Raw genomic sequence first — 27,089 nt, forward strand, 5'->3', positions numbered from 1 at the left:
CACTATGTGAATCCATAACTACCAATGACTCTGCTGAATTTGTTAAACAAAGCATGAGGTAACTGTTTCAACCATAGTTGTCATGGCGTCGCCATGGCGTCCTGGCACTGGAGAAATGGGCATATCGACCAACACCATGGCGTCCCTGTTTCCCTAAATCTCCTATTTTAGCCTTGCTCTCACCATTCAGTTGCCAGTAGAATTTTGGGGCTATTTCTCGTAGGTCTGGGCGATTCATCCTTCCAAACCTTTGACTCAGCCCCTTTCAACATTGAGGCTACATCGCACATCAGACCTGCACCTCCATTACTACCATCAGATTTGGTTCCGTTCCATCGATCTCTTGGGTGCAGGTTCTTTCAATTAGATTCTTGGTGCCCTTAAGAGAACAGGTTGTGGCGACTCTTGCCTGAAGCTTCGTATCGATTGGTTTCTTTCGAGGAAGCATAGTTATCAAGGCGGGAAGGCGACCATGGCATTTTAGAGGGTCAAAATTCAAGGCTACACCGCCATGGTGGCAAGGCGCCTAGATGCCTTGATAACTATGCGATGAAGGTCCACCTTCGAAATAACTTCCATTCTGCCATTGGGTTATGGTTCCTTCTTTGGCTGAGGAGTCGTGAGGTTGAAGAAGACTGAATTCCTTTGTTTTGTGTTTCTCGATTTCTTATCTATTAAACCCATTTTCCTTAGTTCCCAACATTACTCTTTTCTTTTACTTTTATTCCCACCATCTATTATTTTCCATTTTGTTCCAAGTATACCCTTTACCCATCAAACGTGCTATCCCACTTCCTGGTTTATTTTCTTTATTAAATTGATTTCCATTAATTACAGTTCTGCCACTCCTTTACAACTTCAGATTAGTTACAATTCTGCCATTGCTCTTATAAATCTTGATTTATCTACTAGTTTGCCATTCAACTTTGCCATTCAACTTTGCCATTCAACTTTGGATTTAATTACAATTCTGCCATGGTCGACATGATCGCCATGGCGGGCGACATTCAATATATCGATTAGACACCCCTCCACTGACTTGGATCGCCATGATGCCATGACAATTGACAACTATGGTTTCAACCCATAAATAGCCTTGTGAAGACGGCAAACCTTGGATGCATTCTCCCCCTAAGCAACATACCTAGGAGGTTGCTCCATATACAACTCTTCGAGATCACCATATAAAAAAGGCATTTTTGATATCAAATTGAAACAAAGGCCAGACAAGATTAAAAGCCAAGGAGATCAGAACACTAACAGAGTTTAGCCAAGTTGTGGGAGAGAAGGTTTCAAAATATCAACGCCGTATGTCTGAGTATAACCAAGCTCCTTCAGCCGCTCAACAAAACCATCTGGGAGATACTTGACAGTGTACACCCATCGTCACTGCACAAAATTCCTTACTTTGGGGAAGTCAGTAAGAGACCTTGTCTTATGATCTAATAAGGCATCCATCTCTACATGCGTAGCGTTCTTCCAACCAGGATGTAATAAGGCTTCCTGTTACTTAGCAGGTACAGACACAATAGATAAAGATTAGGCAAGGGTACGAAGTAAAAGTGGAAGGTGAGAAACTGAAACAATTTTAGATATAGGACAACAAGATTGGACTTATGGGTACAACCATACAAGTTTTCATACCTTTTCAAAGAGCGACTGGCAAGTCATTGGAGATAGAATCCCCAAGCAAAGGCTCTGATGTAGTAGAAGACAGTATCAACGGATCAGCCAGAATTGTAGATTGCCTTATTTCGTCGCTTGTAGACCTGCAATTGCTTAGGTGGGGGAAGTAGTAGGACTGTAGGAGTAATGGTGGAGCCAGTAAGAGGAATGAGAGCAGGAAATATGGTGTATCTTAAAAAAAAAAGCAACATCTATACTAACAAAATGGTGATGCATAATGGGATCATAACTGCTGTATCCTTTTTGAGTACGAGCATACCCGAGGAACACACACTTGGTAGCAAACGCAGAATATTTATCAAGACCAGGGCGAACTATGTGAACAAAATGTGTACAACCAAACACCCGTGTTGGTAAACCAATCAAGGAAGATTGGGAAAAAATCACAGAAAAGGGAGATAAATTGTAAAGGATAGCAGAGGGTGTGCGATTAATCAAATAGTAAGTAATCAAAACAACATCACTCGAATAAAGCTTGGGAACATGCATGTGAAACATAAGGGATCGAGCAACTTCTAGAAAATGCCGGTTTTTCCTCTCAGCCATACCATTCTGCTGAGGAGCATGTGCACATCTGGTTTGATATATCATATCCCACAATTTAAATTAAACTCATTTATTTTTCATTGAGTATATTCAAAAGCAGTGTTAGAGTAGAAGACTTTAATGGACACCAAACTGAGTCTACATTTCATGATAAAACTGTTTAAAAATGGGCAAAAAATCTGATCGATCCTTTAAATGATATACTTAAGTCATTTGAGAGTGATCATCAGCTAAGGTAACAAAGTAGAAAAATCCTGACTCTTGACACGACATAAACCCTAAACATCAGAATGAAATAAAGAAAATAAAAAGGAACTCCAAGAGACATCACGAGAAGGGAGCGAAGTACGGTGATTCTTTCAACGCTCGCATACGTCACACTCAAGTCGAGAGATATGCTTGCAATTGGGAACCGTACGCTGAAGTTTGGGAATAGAAAGATGTCCCAACCAGTAATGCCACTGGAGAGGGGAAGACACTGTAGAAGCTGTAGAAGCAATGGTAGGATCAACGTTGTTGAGGTAATAGAGGCCATCCTTCTCACACCCTCCACCAATCGTTTTCCTTGTTTGGAGATCTTGAAAAACACAGCAGGTAGGATAAAATATTACTGAGCAGTTAATGGATTTAGTCAGCTAACTAACTGACATAAGACTTAAAAGGAAGTTAGGAACATGAGGAACATATTTCAACATTGGGAAAGAAGACAAACTAACACAACCAACAGCGGATACCTGAGTAGACGAGCCCTCAGCAAGTATGACTTTAGAAGGATGATTAATTTTCTGAAGTGAAGAAAGTACATGGAACTTGCCAGTCATATTAAAAGTGGCAGTAGAGTCAATGACCCATGGTGTAGAGGAAGTAGAGGCAAAAAGTGCGCCTGTACCTGAATGAGCACTGGTAGTTGTGGATGTAGAGGCAGATTTCTCAATCTGTTGAATACACTTAACTGGTTGAGTTCATTGCGTAACGGTGTAACTAATTAGCTACCTCCAGATTTAGAAGCTTGACTGGTGTCCGAGGATGAGGGCACCATAGAATTATGATCAGATGTAGTAGTTACAGTAGTAGACAGTGATGGGAGTCCATTGAGGTCTACCATGCCTCATCCAACATGTATCAATTGTATGATTCATCTTACCACAATGAGTGCACTGACGGATACTGGGATCTACGGGCTGTTCTCAGCCTCGTTCACTGCCATGGCCTCAACCTCCCCATGAACCATGACCTTTTCCCATGAAACAAGTGCCTCAGCCACCCCACTATTTGAGATAAGGGCAGAATTATTAGCAGAGGATGTCGAGGCAGATTTGGTGAAGGAGGGAGACATGATACGATATGTTGGAGCCGACAAAATGCCTCATTCATGAAAGGTATCTTTTCACCGGCCAGAAGTTGGCTTTTCACTTCTTGCAGTTCAGAATTCATCCCAGATAAAAAACTTGGCCACCAAGAACTCTGCCCGTAGAGATTTAAGAACTTTAATATCAGCATAGTTGTCAAGGCATTGCCTAGGCGTCCTGGCGCCTTGGTCGACTTGGGCGCCTCGTTGGTGTCCCCTTGATTTTGGACCCTCTCCAATGCCTTGGGTCGCCTAGATGCCGCGACAACTATGAATATCACTGGAGAGAGAGGCTGGTATACATTCCCACATGCCTTTCAAGGCACCATAGTAGTCACTGATAGAGGGATCGTTCTGCTTGAATGAAAAGAACTTTTCATGTAAGTCATATACCCTGGACATGCTCTTATCCTGAGAATAAGCCTCTTCTTTGAGGCCATCCCAGACACCCTTAGCTGTGGTATGAAACATCACATTGGAAGCCACAGAAGGTTCGATACTGTTCTACAGCCAACAAATTACTGGGGCATTTTCAGATACCCATTTCGGATATTCAGTAGCAGTCGTAGCAGGGGGTGGCTTCGTCTCCTAACAAAACAATATTGGTTGCTAATACGATTGTGCTGGATTGAGTCCGCTCATGGTTCGATGACGTGCATTTTCCTCCGACTGCATGACAAATGTATGCCACGTCATAGCGTGTGAGAAGAAACGCTCATAGTCCTCCACAATTGCCCTGTAAATGGCCTCATCTACATACTGGAGGTAAATGGCTAAAATGACTGAAATGGTCAAAATTTCGACAAAACAGTGGATTTTGGGACCGAAATTATGCTGCTTTTGGGTTTCGCCTCCTGTTTCATCTTGGGCATGTCGAAACTAGCGAAATTATTAAAATTATTTCGCCGAAATTTTGGACTATGGCTCTTGCTGGTTTCTGGGGAGTGCTGTTGTTGATTTGAATAGCTACTTAAGAGGTTTTGAAAGGTGGACTCAATTTTTTATATATTGATTGAAGATAGTCCACTTCTACTTTAAAAGTTGTTAAGAAAATTATAATGACTAATGGCAGCGCAATTTTACTTTAAAAAGCTATTAAGAACAGTTGTACTCTGAGTGCTTCAGTTGTTGTTCTGGTAAGTTTATATTGGATACAAAAGGCATTTTAATTCCTTTGGTTGCATATTTCCTGATTGTTAAATTTCTTTCAACATTGTCTTTCATGGTTATGTGACTTATGTCACATTTCATTGTGTTATATGTTTTTCTGTACAGTATTTTCATAATATTTATTGTGTCTATGCTTTGGAAATATTATTGGATCCTTTTTTTGGTAAGTTCTAGATTCCCAAAATGAAGGCATATGTCAGTGATGCTGAAGACCTAAAGCAGGATCCTTCATGTCAAGAAACTTGGGACAACATGGTCATACATGTAAGATCTACTACTGGGTTTGGGACTTATTAATTTATGATATTCTTTTGATTATGAATACTTTGATTGACGAGAACTGATTTTGATTTTGTTAAGAGTATTTTATGGAATTAATTCTATAAGTTACTGTGTTTTATTTCGGCACCATATTTCTTAAATATTGATTATATCTTAGGGAATTTCTTTTGAGGTGTAGCTGTGGTTGGGCCACGGTTGTAGTTTGGTTCGGATGATGAAGTTGCATGCTCTTTACATGGTTGTACTGGTTTTTGTTCAGCCCTTTAGCTGTGGTTCCTCCATATTGGCTAGTCTATCTTGAATTTGGTCCACAGGTAGAACGTGAACATGTGTACTATTGGGTCAAACCAGCTTTATTGAATTAAATAGTTCAATATATTATATTTATTTTATTATGAGAGACAACAGAAAAGGTTTATTTGAAGACAAAACAGATATACAAGTAAAGGCCCTCACCCCACCCTGCCCAAAAGAAAAAGGATAATAAAGCAATAGAAAATATTGCACGCCTGATCGAGACTCCAGTACCCTTAAAACAGTTCAACCTCTAGGGGAGACCAACTGGCAGCAGAACCCTTGCCACTTGACGGCAAAAAGCGACTCAGTGCCACTAAACACTACTGCCGTGCCAAGGATTTTTTTTGTTGGAAACATTAAAAGTGAAGGTAAAAGGAAATGGAATAGCAACAGGAAGCTATCCAGAGCTACCTGCCGCAAGATCACAAACCCTTGTCTTTCTCCAGCCTAAGCCACTCCATCTTCCTTAAAACAGGCTTTCCCCCTTCTTCCCAGTCCCTACCCAAATCTACACCATATCAATCTCTGATTTTTCCCACTTCCACTGAATTTAATGAGTTGTTCAGGTCCCAACATGGTTGATGTTGTGTCCAGTTTCTGAAACCACTTGTTAGGTTTGCACAGGTTATAGTCATGGTTTACCTGAAAGCCAGAGGTGTCAGAAATGGACATGATATGTTATCATGCTTCAATGGCCTAAGCTTGAGTTTGTCCAGAAACATGTTCACTGGATGCATTGCCACCTAAAGCCTGTTTTTCTTTATGTTTGCATCTGTTCTTGTTTTACTGGTTGATGCTGTACTTAGTTCTATATTTTTTATGTTCTTCTTCAGTGTTACTGCAGAGCCTGATTGGAAATGTATTTGTTATAAGTAATTGAATAAGGGGGAGGGAAATCGTGGCTAGCGCTAGGCGCAAGTCACGTTTTCCCCCAGGGACTGTTTTGTCCTTTTTTATTATTTTGTTGGTTAGTTCTTTCTTAGTCATTGTATTGGTTAGCTCTATATATATATTGAATGAAGTGGGCAGTCTCAATACAAGGTTGTGACTCCCAAAGTTACAGCCACCTTTCTTCTCTTCCTTCTTCTTTTCTCTTTTTTATTATTTACATGGTATCAAAGCTCGATCCTTGAACACCGAATCAAATTTGATTTCACTTCTCTCAGCGTAATTACCCTTTTTCTTCTTTGGTTGTTACTGGTTTCACTCAGAGGTCGTGCTTACACTTAGAGGGGGTGGTTTCACCCCCTGGTTTGCTGGTTTTTTGTTCGAATGCAATGAAGGATTGATTGATTATTTCAAGATGATGATCAATCAGTTTTTTGGAAGGATCAATTCAAGACATATGTGCCATTGATCGATCGGTTTTCTTTTTTTGAAGTTTGGAAATCAATTAGATCGATTTTTTGAAGGTGCTGCTGGTGCTCGGTGCTACTGTTTGGATCATCAACTGTGTATCGATTTCCCTTTGTCAGGGTTTTGGAGAAGTCAATTTCCATCAGGATTTTGGAAAGTCGATTTTTTGTCTGGGTTTTATGGATTGATATTTGGTCAGATTTGTTGCTTGCTTGGTGATTTCCTTATTTCAATGGCTGAGACAAAGAATGTGGTGACTGAGGTTGTATCATCATCCTCTCATTGGATCACTGAGAAGAAACTTGCAGGGGCTGCCAACTTTCAACAATGGAAGAAAATTGTGCAATTGGTTTTGACTGGTCGTGAACAACAAGATCATTTAAGCACGGTGAAACCTGCTGAAGATGCTACATGGATAGTGTTGATGCCCGAATTCTTGGGCAGCTTTTGAATTCAATGGATAATTCTGTTGTTGATATTGTTACCCACATCGACATTGTCAAGTAATTGTGGTAGTATTTGAATGTCCTTTATTCTGGCTAGAATAATCTTTCTCGTATCTAAGAGTTGTGCCAAGAGTTTTATCAGGTTGATCGGAAGGGTCGCCCTCTGACTTAGTACTTTGCTGATTTTAAGAGGATGTATGAAGAATTAAATTATCTACTTCTATTAGTAGTGATGTGTAGAAGATGTAGAATCAATCCGAACAATTCGTAGTTATGGGCTTTCTGGGTGGTCTTGGAACAAAGTATGATTCTGTTTGTTTTCAGATTCTTGGAGGCGACAAGGTAGCCTCCCTTGTAGATACCTTTTCCCGTGTCTTATGGGTCTCTAGAGAGAGTTCTCATGATCCTACACTAGCGGACAACTATGCTTTTGTTTCTCAGATTACCAATTGTGGTAATGCACGTAGCACTGACAGTGGGACTGGCACAAGGCACTCTACTGGTAACTCCACTGCTTCAGATGGTTCAGGACCAGTATGGACATGCCACCATTGTGGCAAACCAGGATAATCCAACGTTTTTGTTGGAAACTTCATGGCAAAACCTCCTCAGAAGCAGTTTGCTAATTCGGCAGCAAGTACTAAGACTTCCAACCAGCCTGGACAATCTGAGAGTAAGATGGTCATGATGACCAATGAAGAATTTACACGGTATAACCAATTTCATATTTCTCAGCCTGCTCCGCCTTCCACTGCTACTTTGTTCAGACAGCTAATGCCACTACATGTCTCTCTACTTCTCATCCTTGGATCATTGATTCAGGTGCTGCAAATCACATGTCTGGTGTTTCAGGTATTTTTTCCTCTTTCTGGGAATCTTCTTCCAGTGGCACTTTGGCCAATGGTTCTTTAGCAAAGGTCACTGGAACTGGCACTGGCACTGGCACTGTTTATCCTACTTCTTCGCTGTCGTTATCATCTGTCCTACCTTCACCTCAATTTCCCTTTAATCTCTTATCTGTAAGAAAGCTTACATGTGCCTATAACTGTTCCATAACGTTTTATCCTGATTCTTGTGTTTTTCAGGATCTTACGACGAAGAAGATGATTGATAGAGGTGATGAATCAGGGGGGGGGGGGGGCTGTATCTTCTTGAAGATGATTTTCCTTCTGTTGCATGTTCCAATGTTTTGTCTCCTCATCAGATTCACTGCCGCCTAGGTCATCCGTTTTTACAGAGTCTGCAAAAGTTAGTTCCTAGTTTTTGTTCTCTTTCTAGTTTAGATTGTGAGTCGTGTCAGTTTGGGAAACTTCATTGTGTGAGTTATTCCCCTCGTGTCAATAAACGGTTTGCGCACCCTTTTGCTTTAGTTCATACTAATGTATGGGGTCCTTATCCTGTTACATCTAAGTTGGGATTTAAATAACTTTGTTAATTTTTTTGATGATTATTCAAGAGTCACTTGGATTTATTTAATGCAAATTCGTTCAGAATTGTTTTCTATCCTATGCTTTTGTTGCTGAAATTCAAAATCAGTTTCATTTTTCTATCAAAATCTTACGTAGTGATGATGCAAAAGAATATTTTTCTTCCCCATTTTCTCAGTGTATTACTGCCTATGGTATTATTCATTAATCCTCTTGTTTAGACACCCCTCAACAAAGCAGTGTTGCTGAATAGAAAAATAGACATTTAATGGATGTTGCTTGGTCCCTTCTATTTGAAATATAGGTGGTCAAGTACTTTTGGGCTTTTGCTGTTTTGACGGCATGCTACCTTATCAATCGCATGCCTTCTTCGGTTTTACTTGGTGGTATTCCTCATTCCTTGTAATTTCTCTCTGATCCATTATTTCTTCTCATATTTTTTGGTGCATTTTATTCGTGATCATCGTCCAGGTTTGTCGAAGTTGGATCCCAGAGCTCTTAAATTTATCTTTCTTGGTTACTCACGTACCCAGAAAGGATATCGGTGTTTTCTCCTACATTGTAAAAATATTTTGTTACTGCTGATTTATCTTTCTTTGAATCCACATCCTATCCGGATGATTCGTTTGTTGTGTCTGAACTGGATGATGATCTCCCCATCTATGTTGTGCACCGTTCTGCTCTGCAGGCTTCGCAAGCTGCAGCACCGTCACCGCCCCGTTCTCCACCAGTGGTTTGACAGGTTTATATTTGTTGCTCTCGGGAAGGTTCAACAACCCCTGTCTTTCCACCACTTGCCTCTTGCTCTTCGTCTGCAAATCCTGAGTTAAGTATTATTGCTTCTGATCTTGATTTTTCTATTGCTAAGCATAAGGGTGTTCGGCGTTGCACTCAACACCCCATTTCTAATTTTGTGTCTTATTCTTGTTTGTCCCCTATTTTTCATTCTTGCTTTTCTACTATTCTTGTCATCCTGTTCCTAAGTTTGTTGCAGACACATTGTCTAGTCCTGGCTAGAGGACGGCTATGGAGGAAGAATTATTGGCCTTAGAGGAAAATCAGACTCTGGATCTTGTTCCCTTACCTTCGGGAAAGTCTGCTATTGGTTGCTGTTGGGTATATGTTGTCAAAGTTAACCTCGATGGCTCTCTTGCTTATGAAGGTCCATTTGGTTGCTAAGGGCTATGCTGAGGTTTATGGTGTTGACTATCTGGATATCTTCTCTCTTGTTGTCAAACTTGCCTCTATTCATGTTTTGGATTCCCTTGCTGCCATTCATCATTGGCCGTTGTACCAACTTGATGTTATGAATGCTTTCCTTCATGGTGATCTCCATGAAGAGTTCTATATCGAGCAACCTCCAGGTTTGTTGCTCAGGGGGAGCTTGGTATGGTGTGCAAGCTTAAGAAGTCTCTATGTGGTTTGAAGCAATCTCCTCAGGCATGGTTTGGCCGATTTACTGAATTTGTTCTTGAGTTGGGATTGTCTCGGTGTGACAGTGATTACTCGATATTTTATCGACGATTTAGTGTAGGGAGGATATTTTTTATTGTTTATGTTGATGATATTGTCATCACTGGAGATGATGTTGAAGGTATCCAAAGTTTGAAAACACACTTGCAATAGAAGTTTTAAACTAAGGATTTGGGAAGATTGAAGTATTTTTTGGGAATTGAAGTTGCTCTGTCAAGAAAAGGAATTTCGCTCTCACAGCAAAAGTATGTTCTGGATTTGCTTACAAAAACAGGGATGTTAAGATCCAAGCTTTTGGATCCTCCCATGGATCCCAATGAAGCTTGCAGCTGAAAGTGGTGATATTCTAGATGATCTTGTGAAGTATCAGAGGTTGGTTGAAAAATTAAATAACTTGATTGTGACTCGACCTGATATAGCTTTTCCTATCAGTGTGTCCTCTCCTCGTACATCTCACTGGGATGCTATTGTTAGTATTTTGAGATATCTCAAGAAGGATCTAGGCCGTGGTCTAGTATACTCTAATCATGGACATGGACATACTGAAGGTTTTTGTGATCATAGTTATTAAGGCGTCTAGGTTCCTTGGTCGCCTTAGTCGCCTGGGTGGGCGCCTTGCCACTTTGTTGGTGTCGCCTTGATTTTAGACCCTCTGCAATGCCATGGTCGCTTTGCCGCCTTGATAACTATATTTGTGATGCTGATTGGGCTAGATCTCCTATTGATAGGCGATCAACTACTGGTTACTTCACTTTTTTACGAGGGAACTTTGTGTATTGGAAGAGCAAGAAACAAACTGTTATGGCCAGATCTAGTGCAGAGGCTAAGTATTGAGCCATGGCACATGTCACCTGTGAATTGATATGGGTAAGGCAGTTGTTGACTGAACTTGGGTTTGAGTGTGTCTCCTATGCAGTTGTGGTGTGATAACGAAGCTGCTATTCATATTGCATCGAATCCAGTTTTCCATGAGAGAATGAAACATATTGAAGTCGACTGTCACTTTGTTCAAGAAAAGCTACAGCAGGGAATTATTTCTACAAGTCATGTTCGCACAGGAGAACAACTTGCAGATGTCTTTACTAAGTCTCTTGGGAGTGGTCGAGTTGATTATATTTGTAACAAGCTGGGCATGGTTAACATCGATGCTCCAGCTTGAGGGGGAGGGAAATTGTGGCTAGTGCCATGGTCCGAAAACTCGGGTCTCGGAGCCAACTTGGCCCACGAAAAAACCGAGTTGGGCCGAGATCTCGGCAAGTTTTTGCAATTTTTTTTTTTTTGACTCGGAGGCCCATCTCGGTGGGTTTTAGGGCTCTGTTGGGTCTGAAAATTGGTACACAACCTATCTACCCTCCACTGCAGATTTTTGACCGAAACTTGCTGAGGCCTCTCTGAAGGCCTTGATCTATTTACATTTGAAATTTGAAACAGTGTTAGAGGCATCAGTATTTGCTATTTAGTAATTACATTCCTTTACTGACTAGCAAAATACCAAAGTCCCATAGTCTCACCTCATCATTGCAGTCAGATTGTGTCTTGGGATTGACCTCCAACTTCTCAATAACAGCTTCAACTGCCAGTAACAAATCCGTGTCCAGCCCAAGATTATGCGAGTATTGGTACTTTAGATTCAAATAGTATGCTAGTAAAGGGGAAACCACAAATATAAGTTGTTAGTGACTTAATACTTTAGAGGTTTGAATATGTAAATGTAAAACTCACATAAAGTGTATAGATGTTGAAGTGTTGAACTCACCAGCTTTATGCAAGGGATGACTCAAGTGCTTCTCCCATCGCTCATCAAGGATGTTAATGTATGAGCGAGCACTTCGGGGTATTACAGCTCGGACTATTTCCTTCAGCTTTTGCAGGGCAGCATATATGTGGGGCAAGGTAGGCTTCTTCTTAGTGTCAACCATCCTTAGTACTGCCACCACTGGTTCTAATATGGCAACAACTTTATACAAGTCATTCCAAAATCCATTACTTGCAATGATCTCTTGTGCTGCCTGCCCTTCTTGTGTGCTAGAGCCTGGCCAAGTAAACCATTGGTCACTTGCAAACATTGATCTCAGACCTACCACCTTTGACTGGATGCTCTTCAATGCAATGTAATTGGTGGCAAATCTAGTGACACCTGCCCTCACTAAATCCCCCTTGCATTTCTCCCTGATCAAGGCTAAAGCATAACCATGGTTATACACAAAGGTGGTCACTTGCCTTGCCCTATTGACCACAGCAGCCACCAAAGCTTTTTTCCCCATGTCCTTCAGCATTAGATCAATAGAATGGGCTGCACATGGAGTCCAAAAGAGGCGGATCCTCTTACTCTTCTTGTTCATCAGTTTCTCTCCAGCCTTCTTAAAATTAGAACCATTATCCATCACAATTTGGATAACGTTCTTTGCTCCTATATCTTCCTCGACCACTTGCTTCAGTAGCTTGTACAAGTATGATGCATCCTTGACATTCTTTGATGCATCAACAGACTTCAAGAAGACAGTCTTCCCATTACAACTCACCATGAAATTTATAATGGACTGTCTAGTAGGTCCAGTCCAACCATCAGCCATAAGAGTAACCCCATATGTGTCCCACAATGGCTTCAGACCCTCTATGTACTCTTTCAGCTCCTCTACCTCTTTAGGCAAATACACATTATACAACTCATATGGTGTAAGCCCCTTCCATCCTGGGCCAGCCCTCCCTGCAGCATCAAGGAATGCATTATAATAGGTTCCTTGTGCTACATTAGCTGGAATGCCATTGTATAGCATGAACTTGCTGAAGGCTTTCCGTGCATCCTCTTGTTTACCACGAAACACTTGTGGGATGGTTGGCTGGAAGGCATCTTGTTGCCTAAAGATAGATAGATCCTACTCAAGAATGGTATCTGGGGATCGTGCTCGTGGTCGGGCTTGGGGCCGTGGGATATCTCTTGTGCCGGTGCATCTCCTCCTGTCATCATCTTGCACTGGTGCAGCTGAGCCAGAGCCACCAGCTCCTCTTGCTTGCTCATATGCTCTGATATTGTCAAAATGAAAACTTTGCCTACTCGCTGCCAAAGTCTGCTGGTAAATCCTCCATTTAGCCTCTGATTGGAACTCACCAGGTATAGGCCTATATTCAGTATCATCTCCTACTCCCCCAAGGATGTCTACACCAGGCCTCTCTAGCACTGCCTCATCGAAAGCTATTTGTTGTCTCTCCCTCTCAGCTTTCTTTGTCCGTACTCCTCTTAAATTTTGTGCCATTGCCAGTTCCACTTGGTTCGGAACATTTTGGCATTTGGCAACATTCTTACCCAGACCAGACAAATGTTCCTTTAACTTAGTTGCTCCTCCAGAATTTAGAATCTTCCCACAGTAGTTACACTTTGACTTCTTTTTGTCCTCAGACATTGGGACTTAATGTAACCATGCTATATCCCCCATTGTGTAACCCTTTTCTGATTTTTTACACTGTTACATAAAAAAACATGTATTAGTAACTATTACAGACTTAAAGTAAGGTAATAAACACTTAAAGTATTGTATTTATAACTATTACACATAATATGAAGCTACTAGAACAATCAAATACCTATCTCTTATTTATTCCCTAACCCTAGTATTTCTTTATTAATTAAAAATAATATTTATAATTTTTATTAAAAATAATTATACCTTCAAATATAAATATTATAACATAATGATGTATTTGACATCATTTGAAGTTGGACATTATGTACAACTGTTGTGCATAATTTTCCAACAAAAACAGGTATTTTTCCTTAATTTTATATATTTTTTAACTATTTAAATAATATAATTATTAAATCTAAAAAATAAAATATTTTTTTTAATGGGTGAAAAAAAAAAATGACTCTATGAGGCTGTAGAGCATGCAAACTAGTCTAACATACATCAAGATCACATCCAAACAATAAGTATTTATCCTATTTTTTTTAATTTTTTTTTCGAAAAAAAATCATTTTTTTTTCCCAGAAATTATAATAAATAATTTAATAACCCAAAAAAAATTCGGCCTACATCAAGTGATAGATCGGCCAAACTTGTATAACATAAGTCAAAATCACACCCATCTACCAAGATTTCATCAAATTTTTTTCAAAAAAATAGGTTTAGGGAAAATGGGTTTACCTTTCAAAAAACCTTCACAAACTTGAGCAATCCTCCAAAATTGAGCTGCAATCTTCACTCTACCCCCAAATTCAGCTTCCAAATGTTTCAATCCAACCAAAAAATGAACATGGGAAGAGAAGATTGAGAGAAGAAGAGAGAAGAAGAGAGTTAGAGAGAAGAAGAGAGTGTTGGAGAGCTCTCTGTCGACAGAATAGGCAAAAACAGACTTGTTTTAAGACTTAAAACAAGTCATTTGGGTCAAATCTGCCCATACCTGAGATCCACTTTTCGACCCGAGATCTCGCCGAGATTTTGCATTTTTCCTCCTGTTTTTTCACTTGTTTTTGAAGCTTTTTCAAGACGAGATCTTGGCGAGATCTTGCACTTTTATGTTTCCCCTTCCATCTCGACTCGGATTTCTAAAAAACCGAGAATCTCGGCGAGATCTCGCGAGATTTCGGACTATGGCTAGCGCTAGGTGCAAGTCATGATTTCCCCCAGGGACTGTTTTGTCCTTTTCTTATTTATTTTGTTGGTTAGTTCTTTCTTAGTCAGTGTATTGTTTAGTTGTATATATATTGAATGAAGTGGGCAGTCTCAATACGAGGTTGTGACTCCCAAAGTTACAGCCACCTCTCTTCTCTTCTCCTTCTTTTCTCTTTTTTATTATTTACAGTATTGGACAGAGAAACCTTGCAGTGCAGATAGAATTCTTTGAACTTTATCTTGATAATATTTTTCTCTTGAGGCATTAATATTTGGTTCTAATTTATTTTGACGACAGTTTCTTGCAGAAACTTTGGATGTCATTCAGGATACTGTGTGGGTGATTTCTTTAGGAAATGCTTTTTCCGAACAATATGAACTTTATATATCTGATGATGAGCATTCGGCACTACTTCATAGGTACTACTTGGTATTGCTTTTACGCTTCTTCCTGATTGAGTTTTTAATCACTTTGTGAACCATTTTGAATTGTTCCCCTTTTCCTTAAATTGTTAAAGTCTGCAGAATTTGGGTTTTGCTGATGGAGTGTTGAAATTCCTTTTCCAATAAAATATATGTTTATATTGGTTGAATTTTGTTGCTCCCTGTTTTATTTGGTCTTGGAAATATATGATTATGCAAAAGTTTCCATCGATGTTGTGCTATGTATGAAATTGGTGGATGGCAGACCTCATTTTATCATCTGGACTGGAAGACTAATGTGGCAATTTGACCATTGGATATTGTAATGGAGATAAAATAAATATAACCAACAGCAGTGAGAAAAATAAGGAAGAGTGCATGTTGTGCGTGGAAGCCCATTGCTACCAGGAGGTCTTGGGTTCAAGCCTCCTGATTCACACCTCATCTCCCCCCAATATAGAGTAGGACAAAGTATGATGGGCGAATATTCTGCAACTTGTTGGAACTGGATGGAAATCGGAGGATGGATGCTTGCTGCAGGGTTATAGGGTTGCTATAATGTGTTGATGTGTTTAGGTCTGGTGGTTAATTTATTCTTTTGGTTGGTTTTTTTTTTCCCCTGGTGTCCCTTGGTATTTCTTGGGTGGAGTATGGCCACAAGACTTTAGTCTTTTCTCTTCTTTAATATCTTTCTTTTTTTCTTGGGAGTTTGGCGTTTTTCTTTATTTTTGAGCTCCAATATATGGTTGTCTATTTAAATTGTTAAATACATGAATTAAAAAATAAACAAAATATTTGTACTAGCACCTCTTTTTTTTTTTTTTCCTCCTATATATTTTCTGTGTAGCCCTTTGAAATTGTTGGAAGTGGAACAACTCACCGTACGTTTAAGTCCATGTTTTTGATGCAGATGCCTAGGTATGCTTCTTCAGAAAGTTGATGATAGAGCTTATGTTCGTGAGAAAATTGACTTGATGTACAAGCAAGCAAATATTGCAGTGCCTACAAATAGACTTGGTTTAGCAAAAGGCATGGGATTGGTATGTTGCTGTTTGTCTTTGTTGAGGTTGTTTACTCCTTGTCACAGCACTAGCTATTTTTATGATTCAAAATTTTCAATTTTCTTTCAGGTTGCTGCTTCACACTTGGATACTGTATTGGAAAAACTGAAAGACATTCTTGACAATGTTGGACAAAATTTCCTTCAAAGGTTACTACAAATTCATATAATGGGAATTAATTTTCGTAATTTTTAGTATAAGTATATATTCTTCTCTGATTGGCTAGTGAATAAATCCTGCATGTGTGCCTCGGTATTCATCCATTTGGTTCATAACGTATTTTCAGTTTTTCTACAACTCTGTACTAAATTAGTTATATGCAATGAAATGTGTAACAATGTCAGAGACTTAAACAACCAGTAATCACATGAAATGGGAAGAGAACTGAGGTAGAAGAGGGAGACTCTGCTAAGAGAAAAACAGAGCCGATAATCATCTTCCGTGTTCCACTGTGTATTTATTAACCACTAAAAGAGAGTTACAATCTTATAAGGAAACAAGTCCTTGAGAAACAGTATGAGTTGTTTTAACAGTTTAGAGACTCATGTTTGCAGATTGTTGTCCTTTTTCTCTGATAAAGTGGAAGATGCTGATGACATTCATGCTGCCTTAGCTTTAATGTATGGATATGCAGCACGATATGCTCCTTCGACTGTTATTCAAGCAAGAATAGAGGCACTTGTGGTATGATGTTGTAGTTCTTGAATTTCTTTCTTCATTAACCTCAAAGCATCCTTGAGGCCTTGACATATTTCTTAATTTATTATTTATTTGTCACTGTATCCTTTCCTCTTCTTGATCAGCAGTGTATTTAAATTACTTTAAAGAACGTACTCGTAGCTTTAAAAATTTGGGGTAGTCATAATTGCAATACCACAACACGAGACCTTTGGCACCACTTCCAACCATAAACCACATAAAACAGCTCAAATATCACCTCTCACAAGTCACATGAAAATTTCAAGGCTAAATAAATACCTGTGTCATTACTTTTCTTTGTGTGTCCATGGTGATGTCTTGTATATGAACAGTAGTGAAAAGAATATCTGGCATGCCCTATTTGGGTAGAATAAAAAATATGGCTTGCTTTTCTGATAGGCAGGGAAACAAATTTATTGAAACTGGACAAAGTGGAATAAAAGAAGGGACTCAAAGAGCTCCACTCCTAGAACCCAAACAACCAACTCATACAAAATCCCCATTTCAGAGTGGCCCTCTACTAATACGTGAGAGGCTTGACCTCCCAACACCGGCATGGCCATCATATCAGTATGCTAATGATAGAAAGTAGCTAGAATTCTATGGGAAGGAAACTAAGAGAAGGTGGAGATCTTTTGACTTTGTCCCTTAATTCTCTTTTCAAGAAATATCTTGTTTGAATGGAAAGCCAGACCCTATGATGCCAACAATGTACTAGTACTTGAGTTCTGATGAAATAAAGCAATATCCATGACATCTATTTCTTACTTTGGCTTATGTAAAGACTTCTTTTTTAATCTGCACATCCAAGGAAAACAATACCAAGTTTCTCACTTGCTGACACTGCTTGAGTCTTCAATTCAAATGCTAAATTACCCTCATTATGATTATGTAACTGACAGTAGTTACCTTTTGAGCTTTTAGGCTTTGTTTCATGTAAGTTATGATGGTTTTTTTTGGCTTTGCTTTGCTTTAAGGGGCCTCATCCAAACCCAAAATACCTTCAAGATGATGATTACATTTTTTAGATAATGATTACAATTGTTATTTCAGTTACCTGATATATCATATCCTTCTCCATACCAAGGGAGTAGTAGATAGGGGATTCTCATGCAGTCGATTTTCAGATAAGATCTTGTCTGAATCGATTGGCCCATTTTCTGTCCTATGTCAATGTTCAATTCTACAAGGGCTAGAGTTCTTGATTAGATTGTTCTTCCTTCTTTCTTTTCTGAAATTTCTGCGAACCACTCATCATACTCACCGCCCACAGATTGGACTGATGCTCACTTTGTCTGTAATATAATATCTGATCTTGATGAGATCTGTACTTGGGCAAATATATGAGACAAGGGCCTGGTCTCCAATTTGAAATTTGGCCAGTTCTAAGGATTCTGTCTGATATGTTGGGCCTAGTAATCAGACCATTATCATTGGACCAAGACATAAGGAAACTAGGGTTAAATGTAGTTAAATTGGTTCCAGACACAGCGAGCCTCCAAACTATTTGATTGATTCAGTTCAACCTAGAAAAAACTGCAGTTAAAGGTTTATAATCTGAGAACCAGTAAAGAGAAGAAGAAAAATGGCTAAAAGGTTCAAATAAAATAATTTATTTGGAGAGAAATCTGTGACACTGTACAGTAAGTCAGTAACAGGCCATGTTTTGGTCCTATTTATACACCTGAAAATTTTGAAAATTCCTCTTAGAACTCGAACTTAATCTGAAGAAACAACTAGGACTCCAAGTACTTGCTGAAATTCTCAGCAAATAAACATAATAAGACTAGGAATAAGGTTCAAACAGAAAACAAAAAACCCATTTTCAGCACTGGCGGAGATCCAAATTGAGCTGCGAGTTACAGTCAGCACCTGAAACTTGGTTCTTTGACTTAAACTGTCTGGGAACTGTTTAAAAAGGCTGGTTTTGACTGGGAAAAAGAAATGGAAGAAGATATGTAAATCAGTAATAGTGGGCAGCAGAAATTCTTGTCCATCTTGGAGAGAGCTGTCTACACCTTAGCTCTTCAATCTGACTTGGACAAGAGCTGGGGATAAAATCTATTCTAACCCGAAGGAATGGGACTTAAAGAATCAGAATTGAATGACTAAGCTGCCCTGTTTTTAAAAATCTTTCTACTTATTTTCCTTTCTGCACATCTTCTTGAAATTGTTTCCTATGTCCCTGACTTTCAGAAAAGGCCAATCATAATCCCCTCCATCACAATTTGAGCAACAACTTGAAGTGGAAATGTCCTAATGCTGGGCCTTCCCTGACACACGTCATTATCTGAACATCTCTTGTCATACCAACTTCATGAGACTGTAAATTGGATTTCATCTACGGCATGTACTCTTTCCTTCTTTGCAATCCATCTCTGGACATTGCTCTCCCTCCACACTGAGTATATCCATTTCGATATCAGAAAAGCTCCCAAAGTGAGGGGGAGTACCATATGAGCACAAGGTTTTCTCATCCATCATGATGTGCTTTCCACACAATTCGCCAGAGGTGGCAAATGTAGATGACTACTCTTGGAATGTGATTCCAAAATCCAAATGCCAGTAACCATTTCATATTAACTTGGTTCTTTGCTAGATTTTGGAGTGGCCATCTTCCATATTTGGATGGAACGCAACATCAGCAAATGGTTCCCTAAGTCTAAAACCTTCCTCCAGATCTGGGACTCCATAGTTTTTATGTCAAAAGTAAAGTTGTGAGGATCTCTTCTAGATGTGCTAGCTCCCCAAGGAACATGCATACTGCTGTTTCCTATGATCTCCCTGCTCCATCGTACTGCTCCCCCACCCTTAAGGGGTGAGCTCTTTGTATTTTATTTCTATCTGTTTTGTCTTGTTATCTGCCCCCTCTAATTTGGGGGGGTTCCCTGTTTTTTTTCTCTTTTTGGTAATGAATTTTTTATTCACCCCCAAAAAAAAACTTGGTTCTTTGCTCTGGTGGTTTGCTCCGTGTTCAGAAATTAATGAGCCACAGCTTCATGAGTAACACCATCATCATACGTTTCAACATTCTTCTAACACCATCATTATACCTTTCAAGGCATTAATTCCATTTCAGATGTTACTTTGCATTTGCAAGAATCCAATTTAGGTGTTTGTTCCATATTTTTTCAGTTATTCTCTATTAAAGGCAAATTCCCCCAAGCTAATTTGCCAGAATTACCTTTCTTAAGTTGGACGGGTGCCCCTTTTCGGTACTGTGGGAAACTTGATAAATTAATAATCCCATTTCAGACATAGCCAATTAATCTATGCCTTACTTTAATGTGATTTTGGGCTTCAATTGGTAAAACAATTCTTTCTATTCTTTAAAATTTAGACTGAGTTGCTTTGCAACATTTGTATATGCTGATTTTGTTCATGCTAATAGAATGGATTTAATTCATAGATAATTTTATAATATGGTACAATATGGAACATATTGAACTGTTAATTCTTGTCTTCATGCTCTGTTTTCTATTCATGTTTGTTGAATAATTAGTCTCAGATCATGTCAATTACTTCCCTACTACTTGTGCTTGCAGGGGACTAATATGCTTTCACGCCTTCTGCATGTGCGCCACCATACAGCAAAGCAAGCTGTTATTACAGCTATTGATTTGTTAGGTATTTACAAGACTCAGACAGCATAGTAGCATACTGAGAATGACATTTGGTACACTGCTGCAAGTTTTTCCCTTTTGCCTTTAATATGCAAATTTCCAGAAATATTTTTGAAGGCATTTAGGGGACACCCTTTTTCAGTTTTAACTAACTTTGAACAAGTGTTAACATGTCGAAATAACTGAAGAAAAGGTTTGCAAGACATATACCCAAGGTCCTCATATTGGCAACAGCTAAAGGTTCAAGAAATAGCTCTCTAAGCTTAAAGTTGACAATGATGGCTGAAACTAAGTTGTGTTCAGAATTCAGACCTACAAGCCACAATTCCAAATCTGATCATAATTGTCACAGCATCTAGGTGATCCTGGGCGTTGGAGGAGGGAAAAATCAAGGTGACACCAACTAGGCGCTTAGGCCTTTTGACAACTATCTAGCCGATGCACTCTTCCTGATACTGGGGGTGTTTGATAGATTAAGACCCTGATGTAAATCATTTTGCATTTATCTAATAAACACTGAATCCACTAAAGAGTGAAAGAGTATAATAGTAATAGTAATAGTAATAGTAAAATAGTTATAGTAATAGTAGTAGTAATAGTAATAATGAAATTGTATAAAAAGAAATGAGAAGCAGTATAATTGTCTTTTCTCTTGGAATTTCTTGCAAGTAATTCTTAAAGACCCAGTTCTCACCTCCTGCCCCCATTTTCTGTAACTTTAAACTCCAATGACATCCAAACTAAACATCCACAATTCACTCAAATCCAGTCCTCAATTCAAACATCACACTCAAAACCGATGCTTTAAACTCCTTTGGCATCCAAACTAAATATCCCACAACTCACTCAAATTGAGTCCTCAATTAAAACATCACACTCAAAACCGATGCATTAAGTGTTTTTCCCTCCTCTCCCTTTGTCCCCTTCCATTTTTATTTAGTTCTAATAAATTCCTTTCTTCTTTGTATTCACACCCCCCCTCCCCCCCCCCCCCCAAAAAAAAATTCAGGTCAAGCTGTCAGTAATGCTGCTGAAAATGGTGTGTCGTTCCCATTAAAAAGAAGAGACCAACTGCTTGATTACATACTGACTTTGATGGGTCGAGACGATGAGGATGATGATGGTGATGGATATGCCAATTCTAATGAATTTCTCCGTACTCAGGTTCTTTTTTTTTTAATAGTATAATATTTTGTAGTAATATGCTTCACTGCAATGGTTATGGTTCAATTACATCTATTTTTTGGCAGGAATTTTTCTCTTTCACAAAAAAAAAAAAGAAGTCTCCTTTTATTTCTTTCAAATGATTTGTATAAGATTATGTGCAAAAGCAGTGTCTTCGGACTTTAGTTTTGTCCTGTTTGTTTATGACTGTGCAGAGCTTTGCTTTAAGTGCATGCACTACTTTGGTTTCTGTGGAGCCAAAGCTGACAATAGAAACAAGGAATCATGTTATGAAGGTATAATCTGAGTAGTTATTATGAGGTGTCATTAACTGGTAAATTTGTTCCTTAAGTTTTTAATGTTTAATCTTGCCAATAATTTCTCAACTCCTTGACAGGCCACATTGGGTTTCTTTGGGTTGCCAAACGATCCTTCAGACATCATCGACCCACTTATAAACAACCTCATAACTCTATTATGTGCAATTCTTCTGACAAGGTACTTTATTAGTATTAAATCCTATTATGTAAGCTTCCCTTAACTTTTTCTAGCTAATGTTTCCTGTCTTATTTGTTTGGAAGAGCCCACTGTTCCCATATATAACATCCCAGACCCGGACAGGGTTCAAGGCACTGCCCTCGCGAGTGCAGACCCAGAAGTTCACAAATATAACATATAAAAGTAACAGAAAATATCCTAGACTCACATATAAGTGATATAACACAGCGGAAGCATACAACTTAAGTTTCATTACAAGAGTTATTTGTACATTGATGGCAAGTATATATATTTATGTACATACAAAAATCTATTTCTAATATTCAAAATATTACTTTACAACACCACCAGATGTCTTTGAGGCCCTCAGGCTCTCCTGTTTCCTCATCTGAAAAATATCAACATATAAATGGGTGAGCTGAAAGCCCAATGAGGTGATCATGCTACTATACATGCAAGTGTACATTTGAATAATAAACAGAACATTTTCATAATTGTTAGTTTCAGTAGATGAAAGAAGAAGAAGAAGAGAGTTGCAGACTTGCAGTCTTAAGCCACACTAGGCTGCACACGATTCTATTACGATAGAATAATTAAAAAGGGTACAGCACAATAGGGTAAAGGGCAAACCAGGAAAGAAAATTAAGAATAAAATAAATCTGATATTAGGAGTATCACGCTAATCCCCAGAGCCCCTTTCTCTGCTTTTATTCTAACACTCCCCCTCAAGCTGGAGCATAGATGTCAAGAATGCCCAACTTGTTACAGATATAATTGATCCGCCCATTCCCCAAAGACTTTGTGAACATATCAGGTAGCTGTTCCCCAATTCGAACATGTTGAATAGAGATTAACCCTTCTTGAATCTTTTCACGAACAAAATGACAATCTATCTCAATGTGTTTAGTCCTTCCATGGAACATAGGAGTGGAGGCAATGTGCACTGCTGCCTGGTTACCACACCACAAACCCATCGGAGACGGATTTTGGAACTCCAACTCTTTTAGAAGTTGCCTTGTCCATATTAATTCACATGCATAGTTCGAGAACTTGCGAGATCTCGGCAAGATCTTGACGAGTTTCTCGGTTTTTTGAGAAACCGAGACGAGTTGGCATATGAGTTGAAAAAGTGCAACAATTCGATCGAGATCTTGGTGGAAAATCTTGGTATACAGACACCTATCTATGTAAAGCTTGGTATGCAGACACTTATTTATGCTAGGAACCAAGACACACTTATTTATGCCTAATATCATTTTAGTAAATGTTTTTGTATTTGTATTTCATTTACTTAAAACAAAGCTTTCCAACAAGTCCAAGATTGCTTAAATCTGATTTATATTGAAGGAGTTATGTACCGGTCAAACTTACTTTGGTGTGTGTGAATGCTGTCAAAATCGCTCTATATGAAAATATTTTTTTGGACATCAAAACAAATGAATATGTTACCGCACTTTTGGTTTTTAGCAATGTTTTACCATATTATGATTTATGGAATTTTTAGATTTAAGAAAAACCCCAGCATTAGAAAGTTGAAAATTGCACCTATCGCCAAAAATTCAGTTTTTATTCTTGAACTGGGGGTTGACTTTTTTTTCGTTTGAATTTTATTTTTTAACTATTTTTATTGGATTCAAATAGGGGGGTATTTGCTTATTGATGAATAATATCTTAAGAAAGCATTTACTTTAAATGATATTAGACATAAATAAGTGTGTTTGTCCTGTGTCTGTCTTGGTTTGTGGCATAAGTAACTGTTTGTCCTCCTTTCCCACTAAGTGAAACTCCTATTTGGACTTTGTTTTTGCAAATTTTGATAGTGCCATTGTATTTAAATGGCCTAAAATAGGCTGAATACCTAGTTTCAGACCTAAACTAGGTCTAAAACCCACCGAGTTGAGGCTTCAATCGAAAAAAAAAAAAAATGCACCAACTCGGCGAGATCTCGATCGACTCGACTCGGTTTTTCCAAGGGTCGAGTTGGTACCGAGTTCCGAGTAACTGTTAAATAATTCAGTTTGCCAACATGTCTTCTGTACATCTCAGGATCATCAAGGACATCTCCCTCATCTGCAGTAAGCTTCAAGTTGGGGTCCATAAGTGTATCAAGTGGTTTTGCCCCCAACATTCCTGTCTCTGTAAGTAAATTAAGAACATATTTTCTTTGTGAAATAGAAACTCCCTTTTGAGACTGAACTACCTCAATACCCAAAAAATATTTCAACTTTCCCAAATTCTTAGTTTGAAACTTCTGTTGAAGAAAAGATTTCAAACTAGTAATACCAACATTATCATTGTGGGAGAGAAAAACAAGCGTCGTGCTGCTAGGCGAAGCGGTGGAGTACTGCACCCTAGATGGCGAGAGTCCAGTGCCATCCTAAGGTGCTGCTAAATGGAAGGATCTTATCAACGTCCATGAATGATGGACTTCTAAATTTTCATAGGGTCCTCCCGGAATTCCTTCTAGAGCCTGTTGAATAATTTTTATGGATTCCTTCATTTCATTAATTCGTACTAAATAACGAGCTAATGAATCTCCTTTTTGCCATTGAATTTACCAATCAAATTCGTCGTAACATTCATAATGATCAACTTTACGAAGATCCCATTGGATTCCGGAAGCTCGTAGCATTGGTCCTGATAAACCCCAATTTATTGCTTCTTCTCCACCAATAATGCCCATCCCCTCAACTCATTCCAAAAAAATGGGATTCCGCGTAATAAGCTTTTGATATTCAGACTAGTCACTATTACACCATAACATTCCAAATTCAAGTACAACCTCCGTGAAACGACCAAGTCAACTGCCCTTGGCCATATGGATGTGAATTAGATGAACTGTACTAGAGATGGACTGCTCTTTATCTGAAAAGATGGGGCACGGAAATGCCCACTCGATCTGCTGTCCCTATCGCCAATACTCAATCCACCAACAGAATTAGATAAGGTACCAATGTCCATAAGATCAGCCTGCCTAGTAGTACCATGAGGATGGGACTGGCCACGACGCTGTCTCGAGTAGGCCGAGGTGGCCGGTGTGGGGGCACGTGCACCGTGGTCTGTATCTTGTGTGGCATGATCAAACTGTGTTTCTCCGGTGAATCGGACCGGCTCTTGCTGCTCTCCTACCACATACGGGACTCAGGTTCACTCATATGCTTAACCACCATCACCTCCATCCTCATCATCTCCACCATCACTACCATCAACACCATTATCATCTATACAAGTCTGAGTCTGAGTCTGAGCCTGAGTCTGAGTCCCAGCACCACCACTGGAGGACACAAACCATTCTTCCTCGTCATCAATATTGCCACCAGTTGGCTGAAACGGTATGGGTGACGCGTCCCGTGTATGTACCTCACCCTCTTCAGCCATGAACTCATCCACATCAGCTTCTATATGTTCGGCTATCATGGGGTTAGGCCTACCTCCAGGCTGATCTAACACTGCCTCAGCTCTATCCCTCACCAATCAACAATAGGATCTTCATCATCTAACTCCGCCTGGAAAATATTGGCGAGATCAATATTTTCCCTAATACCCTCTTGTCCAATGCGTATGTGTTGCATCTTCAACCTCAAATTGTAATGCACATATACCAAGTCAGATAGACGTTCGGAACTCAATCTATTTCTCCTCTTGGAGTGGATGAGAGAAAATGTACTCCAATTCCGTTCACAGCCAGATGCGGAACATGTCTAAGAGAGAACCTTGATTGCTATTTTCCTCAAATTCTCTGCCGAATCCCTATACAACACCTACCATTCAGCTGCATTACAACAAAAGAGACATGTTATATTGATTTCAAAAGTTTCAATAGATACAATGGTAGAAGAATAAGATATTGAATTGACTAATGACTAATGACTAATGAGTACCAGCATCACCGCGTGTCCGTCCTTGCTCTGCAGCATCGGTTCCAAAACTCCCCAATGCATCCCTAAAAGTCTTCAACTATAATCATTTGGAAAATTTTTAATAGATTAGTAATGACTCATTATTATTTAGTATTTACTGAGGTAATTCCAAATGAATTATAAGATTCACCTCATTGTTGCATATAGCTTGTACTTTACTATTAGGCTCTAACTTGGCAAGCTTTAATAATACTACTATTCAACCCAAGCCTATGATTGTATTGGTACTTGGGGTTCAAATAGTATGCTGAAAATTGACATTACATATTGTCAATGCCTTAATAGTTAGTGATATATCTTTCAAATTAACTTTAAAAGATGTAATTGCATAAAAAAAAGATTATACTCACCGGCCTTATGCAGTGGATGCATAAGTTGATTTTTTCAGCGCTCCTTGATAATTTTGAGAAAGTGTTTGCTACCTCGTTGATTCGCATTGTAAACACCATCATTCATCAAGTTTATGATAGCATATAGATGTGGCATGGTTGGTCTCTTGAGAGCAGAATCAACTATGTGCAAAACCTTGACCACTGGGTCCAAAAGTTGTACCACTTTATGCAACTTTGACCAAAAGTCATCTGATGCAATGGTAACTTGTGCTTCCTTACCACCATGGGTATTGGACCCATTCCAGTTAAACCAGTTTTCAGAAGCAAACATAGATCTAAGTCCGGACTTCTTCGTGTCAATACTCTTGAGTGTAATGTAGTTGGTGGAGAATCTAGTTATGCCCGGTCTCACTAAGTCACCCCCACACTTCTCCCTCAAGAGGTTTAATGCAAACCCATGGTTGTAGACAAAGTTGGTCATTTGTCTTGCCTTTTCCACAACATGTTGTACCAATTTGATCTTTCCCATATCCTTTAACATGAGGTCTATACAATGGGCAGCACAAGGAGTCCAAAACAGTCGATATTTACAGTTATACATCAAGTTCTCACCGGCCTTCTTGTAGTTGCTTCCGTTGTCCGTTACAATCTGGACAACATTCCCCACTCTTACATCATCTACCACGTCCTTCAATAGTTTGTAGATATACTTTGCATCCTTTTTCTCC

The 27,089-nt window shown here is 39.1% G+C and overlaps 1 protein-coding gene across 3 annotated transcripts in view; it reads left to right on the plus strand.

Annotated features, from left to right (window-relative positions):
- The window catches only part of LOC122653750 (protein SHOOT GRAVITROPISM 6), a 177,548-nt gene that overhangs the window by 83,166 nt on the left and 67,293 nt on the right, over window positions 1–27,089 (plus strand). For all 3 annotated transcript variants that reach the window (XM_043847686.1, XM_043847687.1, XM_043847688.1), the window contains exons 22-30: window positions 4,925–5,014; window positions 14,940–15,061; window positions 15,975–16,104; window positions 16,195–16,274; window positions 16,680–16,809; window positions 20,370–20,451; window positions 21,457–21,611; window positions 21,827–21,907; window positions 22,009–22,109. In XM_043847686.1, the coding sequence (XP_043703621.1) occupies window positions 4,925–5,014; window positions 14,940–15,061; window positions 15,975–16,104; window positions 16,195–16,274; window positions 16,680–16,809; window positions 20,370–20,451; window positions 21,457–21,611; window positions 21,827–21,907; window positions 22,009–22,109 (971 nt within the window). The remainder of the gene's footprint in view (window positions 1–4,924; window positions 5,015–14,939; window positions 15,062–15,974; window positions 16,105–16,194; window positions 16,275–16,679; window positions 16,810–20,369; window positions 20,452–21,456; window positions 21,612–21,826; window positions 21,908–22,008; window positions 22,110–27,089) is intronic.

Source organism: Telopea speciosissima, chromosome 3, assembly GCF_018873765.1.
Source record: "Telopea speciosissima isolate NSW1024214 ecotype Mountain lineage chromosome 3, Tspe_v1, whole genome shotgun sequence".
NCBI lineage: Eukaryota > Viridiplantae > Streptophyta > Magnoliopsida > Proteales > Proteaceae > Telopea > Telopea speciosissima.